Source organism: Mus caroli, chromosome 9 (genome assembly GCF_900094665.2).
Source record: "Mus caroli chromosome 9, CAROLI_EIJ_v1.1, whole genome shotgun sequence".
Lineage (NCBI taxonomy): Eukaryota > Metazoa > Chordata > Mammalia > Rodentia > Muridae > Mus > Mus caroli.
In genome coordinates this window covers 75,409,919-75,426,591 of record NC_034578.1, presented here as the reverse complement: position 1 = coordinate 75,426,591, position 16,673 = coordinate 75,409,919, and the positions used below count along the sequence as shown (strand labels likewise).

The 16,673-nt window shown below is 40.2% G+C and overlaps 1 protein-coding gene across 2 annotated transcripts in view; it reads right to left on the bottom strand.

Moving 5' to 3' along the window:
- Positions 1–16,673, bottom strand: part of Ddx43 (DEAD-box helicase 43) — a 28,234-nt gene that overhangs the window by 9,078 nt on the left and 2,483 nt on the right. Inside the window, exons 2-10 of one of the 2 annotated variants that reach the window (XM_021172583.1) lie at positions 15,181–15,236; positions 13,433–13,559; positions 11,988–12,119; positions 7,958–8,039; positions 2,622–2,778; positions 2,154–2,272; positions 1,397–1,507; positions 591–732; positions 152–252 (exon numbers count right to left, since the gene is read on the bottom strand). In XM_021172583.1, coding sequence (XP_021028242.1) covers positions 152–252; positions 591–732; positions 1,397–1,507; positions 2,154–2,272; positions 2,622–2,778; positions 7,958–8,039; positions 11,988–12,119; positions 13,433–13,559; positions 15,181–15,236 — 1,027 coding nt within the window. The remainder of the gene's footprint in view (positions 1–151; positions 253–590; positions 733–1,396; positions 1,508–2,153; positions 2,273–2,621; positions 2,779–7,957; positions 8,040–11,987; positions 12,120–13,432; positions 13,560–15,180; positions 15,237–16,673) is intronic. The other variant, XM_021172584.1, reaches the window with a different exon arrangement.

The following is a 16,673-nucleotide window of genomic DNA, read 5'->3' as shown; positions in this document are numbered from 1 at the left end:
GATGGTTGTGAGCCACCATGTGGTTGCTGGGATTTGAACTCTGGACCTTCGGAAGAGCAGTCGGGTGCTCTTACCCACTGAGCCATCTCACCAGCCCTAGAATGGGTTTTTAACTTACTTCTATTCTGTATACATAATTAGGCATACCTACCTTGTCATAATAGTCTGCCGGTCTGGGCGTACATCTAACAAAATCTTCATTATCTGGGGTTCAAATCCCATGTCCAGCATCTTGTCTGCTTCATCTAAAACCTGTACTCGAAGCAAAGAATATAGTCAATCTCATATCTAAGCACTTACTTCTCCCATTAAGCCTATAACCACTTCAACTTCTGCGACACTCAGAATAAACTTTCTTCTATGGGCATAAAATACAGACTGATTTGTTTGACTTGATTCCCAACTGCTACTTTGGCCACTGAGTGAGAAAAAAATGAATGTCTAACTTTCCTACTCTTTATTATGCTAAAGGAAATGGGAAATATTCCCAGAACACAAAGCACTATAAAATAGCCATCCCACCACCCAAATTTTTCTACAGATTCAGTTCTTTTGCCTCCCAGTATTCCAAACCCTCATTCCATGATTACCAAATAGGTTACACTTTTCAGATTGACAAAGTTATTCATTTGTAGGTCATTCAATCTTCCAGGAGTTGCAATAATGATGTCTACACCTTTTGAAACATCTTGTATTTGTCCATCTCTATCACCACCACCATATACACAAACACTTAAAAAATCAAGAAGTTCACAGTTAAGCAAAGAATACGCCATCATAATTGAAAATCATAACTAGCCTAAGCATTCTGGTTACAGGATAAGATGAAATAAGAGAATCTGGTGTTTTTAGGAGTACCTGTCCCTTTGTGGAAACTGTCCACACCACCAGGCCACAGTGTTTCCTAAAGAACTGCTTCTGCATAGTTTGGCTCTATGACATGACCACTGTACTCAGATCAGATTCTAAAGGTGCGAAACTAATGAAGATGAGAGAAGCTACGACGACCAAGGGAAAATTCAGCAAGCCCCTGTTGTGCTAGTACAGCACAGCAGTGATTTTACACGTGCATTTTGTTTTTTGAGACACGTTTCTCTATGTAGCCCTGACTGCCCTGCAACTCAATCTGTAGACCAGGCTGGCCTTGAACTAAGAGATCTTTATCTGCCTCTCAGGTGCATCACGTGGTGATTCATTAATATGTATGATTTTTGTTGTTGTATACCAATTGAAAACTAATATGTAGAGTTGGGACCATAGCTCAGTGGTTGAACACTTGGATAATATGCATAAGGCTGTGAATTTGGACCCAAGAACCACACACACACATTTCTAGTTTAAATAAAGTTACTATAATCGTGAAGATGAATATAACACTTGTACAGAAATGACTTACCTTTTAAGATCACCATATGAATATTTAGAACATTCAGCTTCTACTTGAAGGGCTAATTCCCGGGTGGGCGTAAGAACTAACATGCCAGGCCCATTTCTTTGTTCTCTAGCTCTTTAAAAGGGAAACAGTAATATTATTTATGTTTGTCTTAGATGCATGGAAAGTTCTTTAAGTACAAGATTTTTAATGATGTTTCAAAGACAGACAAAGCATATTTGTTCTTTTTGGTGAAGTGTATGATTAAACGTTTCTCCTATAGACTTTGGTTTGTTAATCACAATTAACATACCTAAATATATAAGCTGCTGGTATAAGTTTCTATAAATTTTTGCTAGAAAGGCATAGTTATCATAAAAATGACAAAAGCAAGAAAATAAGCCACATATACCACAAATCCACTGTCTCACATTCTTATTTGTTCATTTAACATGACTTTTTAATTAATAGTTCATTTGAAATGACATTTTCTCATTGAATATAACTATACTGGACAATTTATTCATACAATTAAACAGCATGACTTAGGACAATTTAAACAATTTGATTCCAGTGTCTTTCTATTATGATTCTGGTGGTGACTACTGCCTATTGCTTCCTGAGATGCCTTTATGAGTGTACACTTCATCAGCATAGCTATGTGCATACTGGCCAGGAGGCATCAGTTTGAACAATGCAAAAAATGACAGGAACTAATTATAGTTTTTGTTCTATATCTATTAAATCCCTGGTAAGAGAATGAAGCCAAAGGAATTCTTACAGTGGTTGAGAGTCTAGATGAATAAATCCAGGCATTAAGTAGGACAGTGTCTTCCCTGTTCCAGTTTGTGCTACTCCAATAAGATCTATTCCTTGCAGAACTATTGGCCATGCCTGTGACTGAAAAAGAGTGATAAACACTGAAGCAAGAAGCATGAGTCTTCTCTCTCTCTCTTCGTGTCCCTCACCGTTATGGGTTTTTTTGTTTGTTTTGTTTGTTTGTTTGTTTGTTTGTTTTTGAGACAGGGTTTCTCTGTATAGCCCTGGCTGTCCTGGAACTCACTCTGTAGATCAGGCTGGCCTTGAACTCAGAAATTCCCCTTCCTCTTCCTCCCAAGTGCTGGGATTAAAGACTCGTGCCACCACATGCTTTTTAGACATAGCTATTCCCCGGTGGTTTAACTTCTAAAACACATTAATTGGGGGGGGGAAAGTGTTCAATGAAAAATTGGAGTTAACAAAGGCATACCTGAATCGGTGTAGGTTTTTGAAAGCCTGCTCTTTTAATGTTTTCCATAACTGCTGGGTAACTTTGAAAGGCATCTTCAAATTTACATATAGGGTTGGGGATAGGACGCTTCTCACCATCTTTCAAGTCATCACATGTTATATTAAAATTTTCTTTCCTTTATAGAAAATACAAGCATTAGTGGATTTGTTCAATTTACACAAGAAAGAAAAAATATTTTTTTTTTTTAAAGATTTATTTATTTATTATATCTAAGTACACTGTAGCTGTCTTCAGATGCACCAGAAGAGGGAGTCAGATCTCATTACAGATGGTTGTGAGCCACCATGTGGTTGCTGGGATTTGAACTCTGGGACCTTCGGAAGAGCAGTCGGGTGCTCTTACCCACTGAGCCATCTCACCAGCCCGAAAAAATATTTCTTACAATCAGTTCAGGTAATAGCTAGAAATTCATCTGCAATTGATTAAAACCAGGCTTTTAGAATTTTAAGGTAGAATAGACTAAGAAATGGAGGGCTGGACATGGTGGCACGCACTTGGAATACAGCACTTGGGAGGTGAAGACAGGAGGATTTGAGGCCAGTCTGGGATATAAGACTATCTCAAAACAAGCAAACAAATAAACAAAGAGAAAGAAAAATAGGAGCCTGGTTCCCTCTTATGTGAGGGTGCAGAGGGAAAGGCAAATCTCCTTCAATTATATTGGTGAATGAAGGAATGAGTATGGAAAGTGGAGCCCACATATGTGCAACATAACCCAAAACTAGAAGAACATGGTCCTAAGACTTGATATGTGACTAAGGTTTAGCATTATCTCAGTTATCTTTCTGCTCCATCCGTCCATCCATCCATCTGCAAGTTTCATGTAGCCTTGTCTAGCCTCAAATACTACATGTAGCTTACAATAACCTTGAATTTCCTAGTTATTCTACCTCAACTTCCAGAGTGCCGACATGCACTACTATGTCCACTATTTTTACAGCCACTATTTTTACAACAGACTTATTATTTTTAAGATTTGTATCAGTTCTTAAGGTTGTTATTAAGAGATTGGAGAGATGGTTCAGCACTTAGGCATACTGGTTGCTCATGCACTGGGGTTCAGTTCCCAATACTCATACAGTGGCTCATAACAGTCTGTAACTCATATTTCAGAGGATTCAATGCCCTCTTCTGGTTTCCTTAGGCACTGAATAAATGTAGTGTACACATATACATACAGGCTAAACACTCACAAACTCTTAAAAAAAAAAAACTTATGGCATCAGATAAGAAATGAAGAGGTTACAGGCTGGTGAGATGGCTCAGCGGTTAAGAGCACTGGATCTCGCCGGGCGTGGTGGTGCACACCTTTAATCCCAGCACTTGGGAGACAGAGGCAGGCGGATTTCTGAGTTCGAGGCCAGCCTGGTCTACAGAATGAGTTCCAGGACAGCCAGGGCTACACAGAGAAACCCTGTCTCAAAAAAAAAAAAAAAAAAAAAAAAAAAAACCAACCAACCAAACAAACAAAAGAGCACTGGGTGCTCCTCCAGAAGTCTTAAGTTTAATTCCCAGCAACCACATGGTGGCTCACCACCATCTATAGGGGGATATGATGCCCTCTTCAGATAGGCAGATATATATGCAGCAAAGCACTTGTACATTAAATAAATAAAAGAAAAAGAAAAAGAAATAAAAAAGAAATGAAGAGGTTAAGAAATTATTCATAACAGACAGAATTCAGAAAGGCATAACTGGTCAGAATTCAGAGAACAACTGATTGAAACTGTGTCTTCTAGATATGAGAAGGGAACTGCACCCAGGGAACTGCACCCATGAAATCTCAAGATATATGGCTGCCTAAATTGACATGCTACGGTTGATGGGGGTGTGTGTGAATCTCAAGGACCCACCCCTAAATGAAGAGCTACAGGCAATCGGTGTCTGTTGAGGGAAGAAGAATCAGTCTTCCCCAAGGACAAAGACCCTAACTGGCTATCTAACACCAAGTAGTCAGCCCTAAAAACATGCATTATGTAACAACAAATGGAGTCAAGCAGCCTACATAATTCATGTAACAATCATGTAACAACAGTAATAAACAGAAAAAGTCCATGAATTCGAAAGGAAGTAGAAGGGACACATGACAAGTTGGAGGGAGGAAAGGAAAGGTGAAAATGATGTAAATATAGTATACACATGTGAATTTTTAAAAAAAGCAATTCCAGTGCTGGCCAGATGGCTCACTGAGTAAAGGTGCATGACAGCAGTCTAGTTTTTATCCCTGAGACCACAGAGTAGAAGAGAAGCAATTCCCATAAGTGATCCTTCGGCCTCCATATGTGTGCCATGTCATGCATGTATGTGTGCACATACATAAATAAATGTAATTAAAAAGTAATGTGTTTCACTGAAAAAAAATTATTGTATTTAAAAAAACAACTTTTTTTTTTTTACCTTTTCAACTTCTCACTGTTTGCTGGTTAGCTAGGTTGTAGAGTACTGGCCTAGAATGCATGAAGCCCTGAGTTCACTAAGCACACATACGCTGGGCAAGATGACGCATACCTATAATCTCAGCATAAAGAAGGCAGAGGCAGGAGGATAAGAAATTCAAGGTCACTTTTGGCTGCACAGTAAATGAGGCCAGCCTGGGAAGGCAGTCTCAGGAAAAAAAACAATTTACAAATTATATTTACTTAATATGTATGTGTATATGTATGTTAGTGGTGGGGCATACACTTGCCACAGTGCCCAGGCAGAGGTCAGAGGTCAACTTACACCTTGTGGATCACAGGGTGTCAAACTCAGGTTTTCAGGTTTGATGGCAAGTGCTTTTAACTGCTGAGCCATCTTGCCAGCCCTAAAAAAAAAAATCCTTAATTTTCTAGTGTTGGAGACATCATTCTCTAAACTACTATCTAATACAATAGGCACCCCTAACACATGACAATTTAAATTTGAAATTAATGTCATGAAAATTAATGATAGGGGATGCATTCTGAGAGATCAGTGGCTGGCAATCTCTCTGTTTCATAAACATGACAGTGTATTTACACAAAGTTATATATAATTACCAAACACAAACTGGCCTTTATAATTTTATGTACTTTAAATTTTTTATCTTATTATTTTATGTGTATAAATGCTTTGTCTTCATGTGTTGAGTACACCACAGACATGTCTGATACCCACAGAAGTCACAAGAAGGAGTCAGATCCCTGGGACTGAGTTACACATGGTTATGAGCTGACATTCAGGCATTGGGAATCAAACCTGGGTCCTTTAAAACTCTTAAAAATTAAACTCTCCAGCCCAACTTGGTCTTTAAAAAGGGGTTTATTTATTTTTATGTTTCTGAGTATTTTACTTGCATGTATATAAATGCACCTGAACATGAAATCTCTTAGGAGGCAAGACAAGAGTATCAGGTCCTCTAGAACTGGAGTTATAAACAGTTGTGAGCTGCTGTGTGGTGCTGGGACTGAACCTGGGTCCTCTGTAAGAGCAGCCAACACTTTTAACTGAACCCTCTCTCCAGTCCCTCACCCTGGACTTTTAAAAGTGTGTGTGTGTGTGTGTGTACACGTGTGTGTACTTGTGTATGTGGGAGTGTAAAGGACAGAGGTCAACGGCAGATATAGATAGATCTCTACCTTATTTTTTGAGACAGGGTCACTCATTGTCCTGGAGCTAAATAAGGGTAGGCAGGCTCGCAGGCCATCAAGCCCTAGTGATCTGCCTGACTTCCCTTTCCCTAATGCTCACTAAACCAGCTTGTTATGTGTTACTTTTGTGGCAAGCACTTTAATAACTGAACTGGAGAGATGGCTCAAGTGGGTAAGGACATTTGGTGGCAAGCCTGATGACCTGAATTTGACTCCTGGACCTACACAGTGGAAAGAGAAATGACCTGGCAAGTTTCCTGACCTCCACACATGACCTGGCAGGAGCATCACTCCCCTCCACCCACAAACACAAACACAATAAAAACAAATAAAGATGTAAACTAGCCTACAAAGCAGTGGGTGTCACCATGACATTTTCATACATATAATTTTACTTTGTTCTTATTCATCTTTATCTGCAAAGTCCTCCCCTAACAACCTGCTTTTTAATGCTGTCAACAGTCTGCAATAAAGGCAAGATTATGTGAGTTTGGGAGTGGACAGGCAGCTCAGGGGTTGAGAGCACTCACACTTGTGGAAACCTGAGTTTGGATCCCAGCATCCAAAGGGCAGTACATAACCGCACGAGCACTCACATAGTACACATACACATACATATATGCAGGCACTTGTGCATATATATAAAATAAAAATAAATATGTTTTCTATAGAAACAGATAGGAGTTTGCTGTTAGTATTTGACACACAATAATTCCTTTTTTCCCCTTTTCTTTTTTCTTTCTTTCTTTTTTGAGACAGGCAGGCACTTGTACTAGAGACTGTTCTGGAGCTCACTATGTACACAAGGATGCCCTTGAGCTTCTGATCCTTGCCTTCATCTAGAGGGCTGGGATTACGGACATGTGCCATCATGCCCTATTGTGCCTGGCTACATGGTGCTAGGGACCAAACTCAGGGTTCTGTGTTCTATGCTAGGCAAGCACTCTACCAACTGAACTATATTCTCAGTCCTACAGTAATGTTTAAATCTGAGAGGACCAAAAGCAGAGTGATGTACATGCCAGGCAAGCACTCTACTACTGAGATACACCCCAGCCCTAGCTTACTTCTGTTAGAACAAATATGCTTTAAGACAATGCTTAGGAGCAGTCATCTGTTCTCATTACAGTGTTTTACAGGCTGCGCATTACACACTATACTCTGACCAGCATAGCTTCAGATGTACCACGTTGCCACACATGTGAATACATTGCACTGTGTTATGGCAGCTACAGTCGCTTCAGCATAGTAATTCCTCAGATCCATTATATACTCTTGCGGGGTCATGGAGGCTGAGGTTGACTTTACATCCCCAGCATGTACTGCTCTTCAGCTAGAAGAGCCACAGTTAGTATTCAGCAGTCTTACAGAATACTGAGACACAATCAGACCAGCTTCCATCATCATAACCCAATGTTGTTGTTTGTGACAGTCTTGCTGACCTTGAACTCATGATGCTCCTGCCTCTGCTCCTGAGTGCTGGGATTACAGGCATGTGCCACCATGCTCCACTGCAGTACTCAACAAAAATGCTCTAAAATTCATCATGCAAGATGCACCCAAATTTCCAGCTGAGCAAACATGGAAGTTGGGTGTAGTGTTCTAACACAATCATTCAAACTCCTTGCCTAATGAGTCAACAGTCAAAACCTAAGAACACACTGAGGTAACGAAACAACTACCCACCTCCAGTTGTCTATTTGCACTTGTGACATTGAGCTTGTCGTTGCTGACTCTATGTAAAAGTTTTTCTTAATTGGAGGTAAATCTGGGACAAAGATGACAATCCAAACTTTGATAAATAATATTGTACATTTACTAACACTTATTCAAAACTACAGATATCAAAGTAGAATAATATTAAGTTCTCTATGCATACAGTTTTAGGTAGTTCTACATGTTGCCACCCAGGCTTATGCCAGTCTAAAAGGATTCTTTTTGGTTTTTCTTTCAACTATAGTTTTCACCCAGGAAAGAATATTTTGTATTTTATAAAAATATATGTGTTTTGTTACTTATTATAAGTGTGTACATCTGTGTGAGTGTATGTCTCATGTGTAGGCATCTGTAGTGTCCAGAAAAGGCAGTCAGATCCTCTAGAGCTGGAGTCTCAGGCAGTTGTGAGACAGCTAACGAGGGTGTTGGAAACTAAACTCAGGTTCTCTGCCAGAGTCACAGGTATTCTTAAATATTGAGCCCCCAGGAAGGAGTTTTTCACAGGAAAGGACAGGAGAGAATGATTTTTTTTTTTCCTATGCAGGGACTCACTGTACATCTCTGGTTGTCCTGGAACTCACTATGTAGAGCAGGCTGGCCTTAAACTAACAGAGATCCACCTGCTTCTGCCTCCTGAGTGCTGGGATTAAAGGTGTGTGCTACTATGCTCGACTGGAACACATGATTTTTTTTTTCAAAAACAATTTTTTTATTAGATATTTTCTTCATTTACATTTCAAATGCTATCCCGAAAGTCCCCTATACCCTCCCCTGCCCTGCTCCCCAACCCACCCACTCCCACTTCTTGGCCCTGGCATTCCCCTGTACTGGGGCATATAATCTTTGCAAGACCAAGGGCCTCTCCTCCCAATGATGGCCTTCTAGGCCATCCTCTGCTACATATGCAACTAGAGACACGAGTTCTGGGGGTACTGGTTAGTTCATATTGTTGTTCCTCCTATAGAGTTGCAGACCCCTTTAGCTCCTTGGGTACTTTCTCTAGCTCCTTCATTGGGGGCCCTGGAATACATGATTTTAAAAGAAGCCCAAGTAATTGCAACAAATGAATTTATTCTAAAACACTTAACACTGATTTTAATTTTTCTTCAAAAGTCAATACCATTAGTTTAAAAATCTTTTAGATTCATTTTTATTTAGTTTTTTAGATAAAATCTCATTATGTAGCTCTGGCTGGCTTTAAACTTACAGAGATCCTCCTGCCTCTGCCTCCTGTGTGCTGGGATTAAAGGTACCTGATACTATACCAGGCTATTTTTATTATGTGTATGAGTGTATGTCTGTCTGTGGGTATGTGAGGGTAGGCACCTGCAGGGGATAGAGACACTGAATCCCCTGGAGCTGGAATAACAAGTGGCTCTGAGACAACTGACATGCGTCTTAGGAACCAAACTCCTTTTTCTGCAAGAGCAGTGCTATTCACTCTTAGCCACAAAGTCATCTCTTCAGTTCCATACCCTTAGTGTTTATTTTTGTAATGTTTATAATCAAACTCGGACCTATTCTACCAATGAGCCATAAGCTCCCAGCCCCCATCCTACTACTTTTAGGCATTAAATATAGATCCTCATTCAACTTTATGAGGTTGTCTCAGTCTTTGTGTGTATGTGAGTATGGTTTATGTGTGCGATATATATGTACATGTGCAAGCCAGAGAATGGTGGTTCTTGTTGCCTCTCATTGAATTTGAAGCTCACCAACTGGCTAGACAGGGTTGGTCAATGAGCTCTTGGGATCTGTTTCTATTCTCCAGGCTATGGGATTACAGGTGATCAGCGTCCACCTGATAAGTGGGTGCTGTAGAAATGAACTTGGTCCTCATGCTTAATGTGGCAAGCACAAGAGTTATGACCTTCTGCAGCCTCTGAGGTTATAAAAGTTCATTATACCTCTTCTAAGCTTAATTCCTTCCACAGTGCCTCCATAACACATCGACTATATAAAAATTTAACATGCCCACATAACGACATAGTTACCAACATTTTGATTACTTTATTATTAGTGCATTATCCTTTGTGTATATGTGAAGTATGTGTGAGTATACACACATCTGTGTATGAGAGTATGCCCAGCCACTGGAGGCCAGGGGACAAGCAGGTATCTCCCTCTCTCCCTTTCTGCGATAATTTTTTGAGGCAGGATGTCTTGCTGAAGCTGGCAGCCAGTCCTCCTGGCTCTGTCTCCCTACCCACATGCTAGAGTTACAGGCATGCACACGACTACAGCTAGCTTTTTATATGGGGTGGGGTACTAACAGTTAAGCCCAGGTCCTCATAGTTACACACTAAGTACTCGTAAGCAGTGAGCCATCTCTCCAGCCTATACAAACAAACACTAAATAACAATGCTATATTGCTGCCTTATTTAAGAGTCTAAAAGTAGACACTTTATAGAGTCCCTGCTTCTTAAACTTTTTCTCTCAGAATCACTTTTCACTGGCGAAATTTTTTTTAATACTTTTTATTAGGCATTTTCCTCATTTACATTTCCAATGCTATCCCAAAAGTCCCCGATACCCNCCCCCCCCCNCNCCCCNACCCACCCACTTCCCCTTTTTGGCCCTGGCGTTCCCCTGTACTGGGGCATATAAAGTTTGCAAGTCCAATGGGCCTCTCTTTCCAGTGATGGCCTACTAGGCCATCTTTTGATAGAGACAAGAGCAGCTAGAGACAAGAGCTCTGGGGTACTGGTTAGTTCATATTGTTGTTCCACACTGGCGAAATTTTTACCTGACAGAGAATACTATATAAAACTGCTATACATATTAAATATTCACTGATAATAAATCAAAGATTTACTTCAAAAAATTTGGTATACACAGAATTTATTAAAGATTAAAGTAAAATCGTATTGTAATGAGATAAGATATGCCTGTTTTTTATTTCTTTAATTGTTTTGTTTGTTTGTTTTTTTGGGACAAAGTTTCTCTGTGTAGTCCTGGCTCTTTTGGAATTTGCTCTATAGACCAGGCTGACCTTGAACTCAGAGATCCAACTGCCTCTGCCTCCCAAGTGCTGGGATAAAAGGCATGTACAACCATTGCCCGGATTATTTTTATGTAGAGAATTAAATTTAGTTCAACACCACCACAAGGGTATAGAACACTGTTTTCAGAATTTACTTTTATATTTTAATCATCTATACTTAAGAATGCCACTTCACACAAATTTGTAGTATAAAATGATCATTTCATAAATTGTTGGAAATTCTGTCCCAATCCCAGGGTAAATTCTTTAAATGATATTCTTTTCTGAAATTCTCCTACAACACAAATAGCAATTTTTTATTTATTCATTTTCAGACAGGGTCTCACTATGTCACCCTGGCTGGCCTGGAACTTGCTATGTTGACCAGGCTGACCTTGAAAGTACAAAGGTCTCCTTGCCTCTGTCTTCAGGGATCTGGGATTAAAGGTGTGTGCTATCATTCCTGGCCAGTGATTTTTAGTATCAAACATTCTAGCATGATACAATTCAAAGATATACTAATTTAACAGTTCACATGGTAAGGAACATGGAAAAAAAACAACTATTTTTTCTGTAGTTAAAGCATTATGTTTCTGGAAGGTCAAAAAACTTTGCATGAACAGTTAAAAAAAAACCCACTGCAATTCATAGCATATAGCAGCCTCAGACCTGAAGAGAGGTGTTTCTGGTGGCCTCTGGTGAGGTGTGTGTGGTATCTCAGAATGAGTAACGCAGAGCTGACTGTGTCACGACCTGGGCTATGGTGAAGGCTGGTATCGCCACACGGTGAGCACTACCCGGCACACCTCAGATCCAGTGTGCTTTTGATTCTAAATTAATGTCCAGCCACTTAGTGTTCAGAAACCTTGCACTCTTGCCACATTTTCATGACCCTTGAATGTAGTTATGTGACCCTATGTGGGTCCTGACCACAGGTTAAGAAGCTGGTTGCAGAGGATATGAACGGCAGTCAAGAAACAGCATCACATGGATAAGTGTTAGGATACAGGACTGACCTGCCCACTTTTTCTTTTCCCATTTCAAAGCATCTTCTCGAATTTGATCCCAATCTATCAATGGCTGATCGTCTGTTACACTCTCACTTGTGCTGGTATCTGCTCCAACGGTAGGTTGGAATGCAATAATACCTGTTAAAAGATTTTGACAAAATTAGCTTTGAAGTAGGTCCTGAGAACACAAAATCCCAAATGCAGTTTTTTGTGTATGTTTATTCAAAACAGGATATTAACACTTGAAATGTAAAATTCTATATTTTCAAGGTCTAGGGAGATGGCTCTATGTGTAATACAAAGCAAGCAAGAAGACCAGATCTGGGTCCCCAGCCCCTATGTCCATTCCAAGTGGACAGGGTGGATGGTCTGCCTAGAATCACAGGACTGGGCGTGGACACTGGATATCTCCAGAGTAAGCTGAGTAGCTAGGGTAGCCCAACCAGTGACGTCTGCATCCAAGATGCTACTTAAGACAGAGATGGAGAACACTCAGATCTACAGCTAGCCTCTGAACACAAACTAGAGCGCATGCACGCACGCACACACTCACACACACACACACACACACACACTCACACACACACACACACACACACACAGAGGCATAAACACACACAGGCTAATCTTATCCTTAATGCTAAAGTGTGTGTTGAAGAGTTCTTTCATTTTAACTTACCTGTGGCTAAAAGTGAAACTAGATTTAACCATACTATCTAAATAGCCACAGATGTTATGAATGTTTTTTTCTCATTTGCTTATTTACACAGTATGTGTGGTGTGTGTGCACTCACATACATGTCTCTGAATATGCTATGGGGCACATATGTCAGAGGGCAACATGTAGAATGTAGTTTTCTCTTTCCACTGGTACATTCTGGGAACAGAAGTCATGTCAGTTACTTAAGCTTCATGGCAAGCACCTTCGCTGACATGTAATTTTGAAAGATGAAAGTAATCTGGCCTCTTACTGAAAAAAAAAAAGTGTAGATCTAGGAAGCTAAAGCTTTGTCAGAGGGAAGGAATCAAACATGACATTTATATAACACTGATCTATAACATACTTATATAATCAGGTGTGCTGACACACACTTGTATTCTTAGCTCTCGGCAGGCTGAGGGGCCAGGGGATGTGTTTGAGGCCACCTTGTCCTACATTGGAGATTCCGTATCACAGAACAAAACAAAACTATAAGCACTGACAAAAAGTATCTTTACATTTCTAAAGCAGGCTGGGAATGATAGTACATGCCATTAATCCCAGTACCTGGGAGGCAGAGGCAGGCAGATACTTATGAATTTGAGCCAGCTTGGTCTACATAGTGAGTCCCAGACCAGCCAAGGCTACACAGTGAGAATCTGTCTCAACAACAACAAACTAAATCACTTATATGTGCAAAAATTAACATCACCAATAAACTAAAGGACTTAAGTGTGCAAAAATTACTTACCAACTCTTTGTCCTGGAATGTAATTTTGTTGTTTTTTAACAACATTATCTATCACTGTTTTTGCTTTTGTTTGCATGGCTTTATTACCAAAAATTTTGATTTCTGCCTCAGGATTTCCTTTTATTACCTAGATACAAAGGGAGAAACACAGGTGGGATCGAAGTCTCCTCACCCAGCCCCAAGAATTAATCAAGTTCAAATAGTAAGGAAGAATGCAAACAGGGTCTTGCTATACTATTCCACGTCTGGCTTGAGTAGGGTCGCCCACGCCCATATGACAATCTGTAAATTTAACTTCAGGATGCTGTGGTTGATGGAAAAATAAACCATTAATACAGGGGCTGCCCAGATAGCTCAATAGTCAGGTTCTTGTCCCCAAGGCCTGGGAACTTGAGTTGAATCTCTGGATCCCACTGAAGATAGGAGAGAATCAACTCCCTAAGTTGTTCTCTTAACTCCACACACCCAAATATTAAATGTAGATATTAATCTGACATGTGATATTACTGTGAGTTGGCGTTCCCTAGCCTGTAAAAATAGTACTTTTGGGGGCTGCATCTTATATAATGATATAGCGGGAGTAGTAATAAACTATAGTCTATAGTTTACTGAACTTTCGTTGGACTAGATAAAATTTTAAGTTAAAAGAACTCTCTGTACATGTAAACAATGATGGATCTAGGGTTTTTGAGGTTTTTTTGTTTTTGATTTTGTTTTTGTTTTTTTGGATTAGGTTTTCTGAGACAGGGTTTCTCTGTGTAGCCCTGGCTGTCCTAGAACTCACTCTGGAGACTGGCCTGGTGTCAAACTCACAGCTCATAGAGATCTGCCTACCTCTGTCTCATAAGTGCTGTGATTAAAGGCATAGCCACCACACCCCACTAGAAAATAGTATGTATTTATTCTTTGATATTTTTATACTTTTACAATATATTTTTATTTGCAATAATCTAAACTAAAATATAATTATATAATTTCTCCTTTCCCGCTTCTTCCCTCTTTCTTTGGATTCCCTTTACTCCCTCTCAAATTCATTGCCTCTTCTTAGTTAATATCATCACAGAGAGAGACAGACAGACAGACAGACAGAGAACGAGCCCTACTGAGGCCCTTTAGTGTTGCCTGTATGTATATGCTCTCAAGTCTGACCAATGTGGAGGAAGACTAGTCTTCCCTCTTAGGAGTCATTAATTGCCTGTAGCTCTGCATCTAGGGGTGGAGAACTCCTTGAGGTTTCCTCTGCCCATGTTAGCAAGTCTACTAGCTGTTGTTCAGGTTTTGTTAGATAGCTATACTGCTGAGATTTGATGGGTGTCATTTACCTGTCACTTCCGGGAGACAATCTCCCAGTAGGCATCCAGGTCCTCTGGCTCTTACAGTCTTTCTGTCCCTCTCTGGACATCTTTACAGTGTGCCTTCATAATGTACTTTGATCACATCTATCTACCATCGCCTCCCTCCAACTCCCCTTACAAAACTTTTTGTTGTTGTTTGTATTTTAGGTTTGGTTTTAAAAGGGTTGTTTGGTGCCCAGGGAGGCCACAAGAGGGTACCAAAACAGAGATTGTATTTAAAGATTTAGGTTTTACTTCCAAGAGTCACAAACACTACACCTAGAAGAGAACAATCCAGGCAAATGCTGGTGAACGCTCCTGCGGCATTCTGGCTGCTTCCTACAGCACAAGCTAAGCAGCAAGCCGACGGTGGATAGACAGATGCTGCTCGGGGAAGGAACACAGGTGACTTACCTGTATCCTAGTGTTCGTTGTATTTTGGATTTCTCTAATTTTTGACCCACCACGACCTGTTTTTAAGAATAAAAAAAATACGATTATGAACTAAAATCAATAAAAGGGATCTATGCACTTCTCTCAAAGGACTTTGTGTGGTTCTTCCCCAAATCACTCAAGGGAAGATTTCTAGGGTGTGGCAAACACTTTCTGTCTTGGATGGGGGATGTCATCTCACACTTTTTTGAGTAGTAGGAGGGTTTTTGTTGTTGTTGTTTTTAACCAAGATGGAGACTAAAAGATTCTATTCCAGAACATACCAAATTGTACCGAAGACAATATGAAGAAATTAAAGTCACTTATAACAGAAACAAAATCCAGGTGTGTGTGTGTTTATCTGTAAGACTGATAGCCTAGGCTTGAACTCAGAATGCATCCCATGCTGGCCTTAAACTCAAGGCAATTCTGCTGCCTCTGCCTCCTAAGCAGTGGCAGTTCAAACACTGGACACCACATCTAACTAAATAATTCTTTTTTTTTTCCTTTAAAGCAGAGAAGGAGCCAGGTGTGGTGGCTCACACCTTTAGTCCCAGCACTCGGGAGGCAGAGGCAGGTGGATTTCTGAGTTCAAGGCCAGTCTGGTCTACAGAGTGAGTTCCAGGACAGCCAGGGCTACACAGAGAAACCCTGTCTCAAAAAACAAAAACAAAACAAACAAAAAAACAGAGAAGGGAAGATGAAGTACAGTTGAGTAGTACAGCACTTGCCTCAGTAGCATGCCTAAGACCCCCTAGTGTGCTCCCTCCCTGACTCTTATAAAAAAAAAAAAAACTTTGATAAAAAAATTCAAAAGGTGAGGGATTTGTGCAAGCGTTTCTTCAAAAACATTTAAGTCTATCAGCTATTCGACATCTCTAAACAGTCTAACCCAGACTGTAAATACAAAAAGATTGCTTCTTATTTTTTCTTTAAAAAGTACTTTTTGTTGTCGTTTATTTTTAAAAACAAGCTCTCAGTATATAGTTCTAACCTGCCCAGAATGTTCTATAGAGACTTAGCCTGCTTCTACCTCTGGGGGTGGGGCCAGTGTTGCTAAAGGCCTGCATCACCACATTCAACTTTACTGTTTCCTTTTAAAAAGATAATTTGCAGTACTTAGAAATGAATCAAGGGTTTTATGTATGTGCTTTAGTAAGAATGTTATTTAATTGGTAGCCTATGAACTACTGGTGTGATTGGAAAAAAATAACAAGTGAAAACCTTACAAACTAATTCAGCATTGACATGACTGAGTACACACGTAAGGAAAAGGAGATGAAGCGTGGCCCTGATGGTGAAGACCTGCACTGTTGTGCCACACAGAAGCACTGTGCACCAAAGTAAGAACCTGGAAGCAACTTAATCAGCATCAAGAGCATAATGGCTAACAGGAAGAGATACATAGGAAAGACGTAATGTTCTGGGAGGGGGGATGGGATAGGGGTTTGCGGAGGGGAAACCCGGAATGGGGT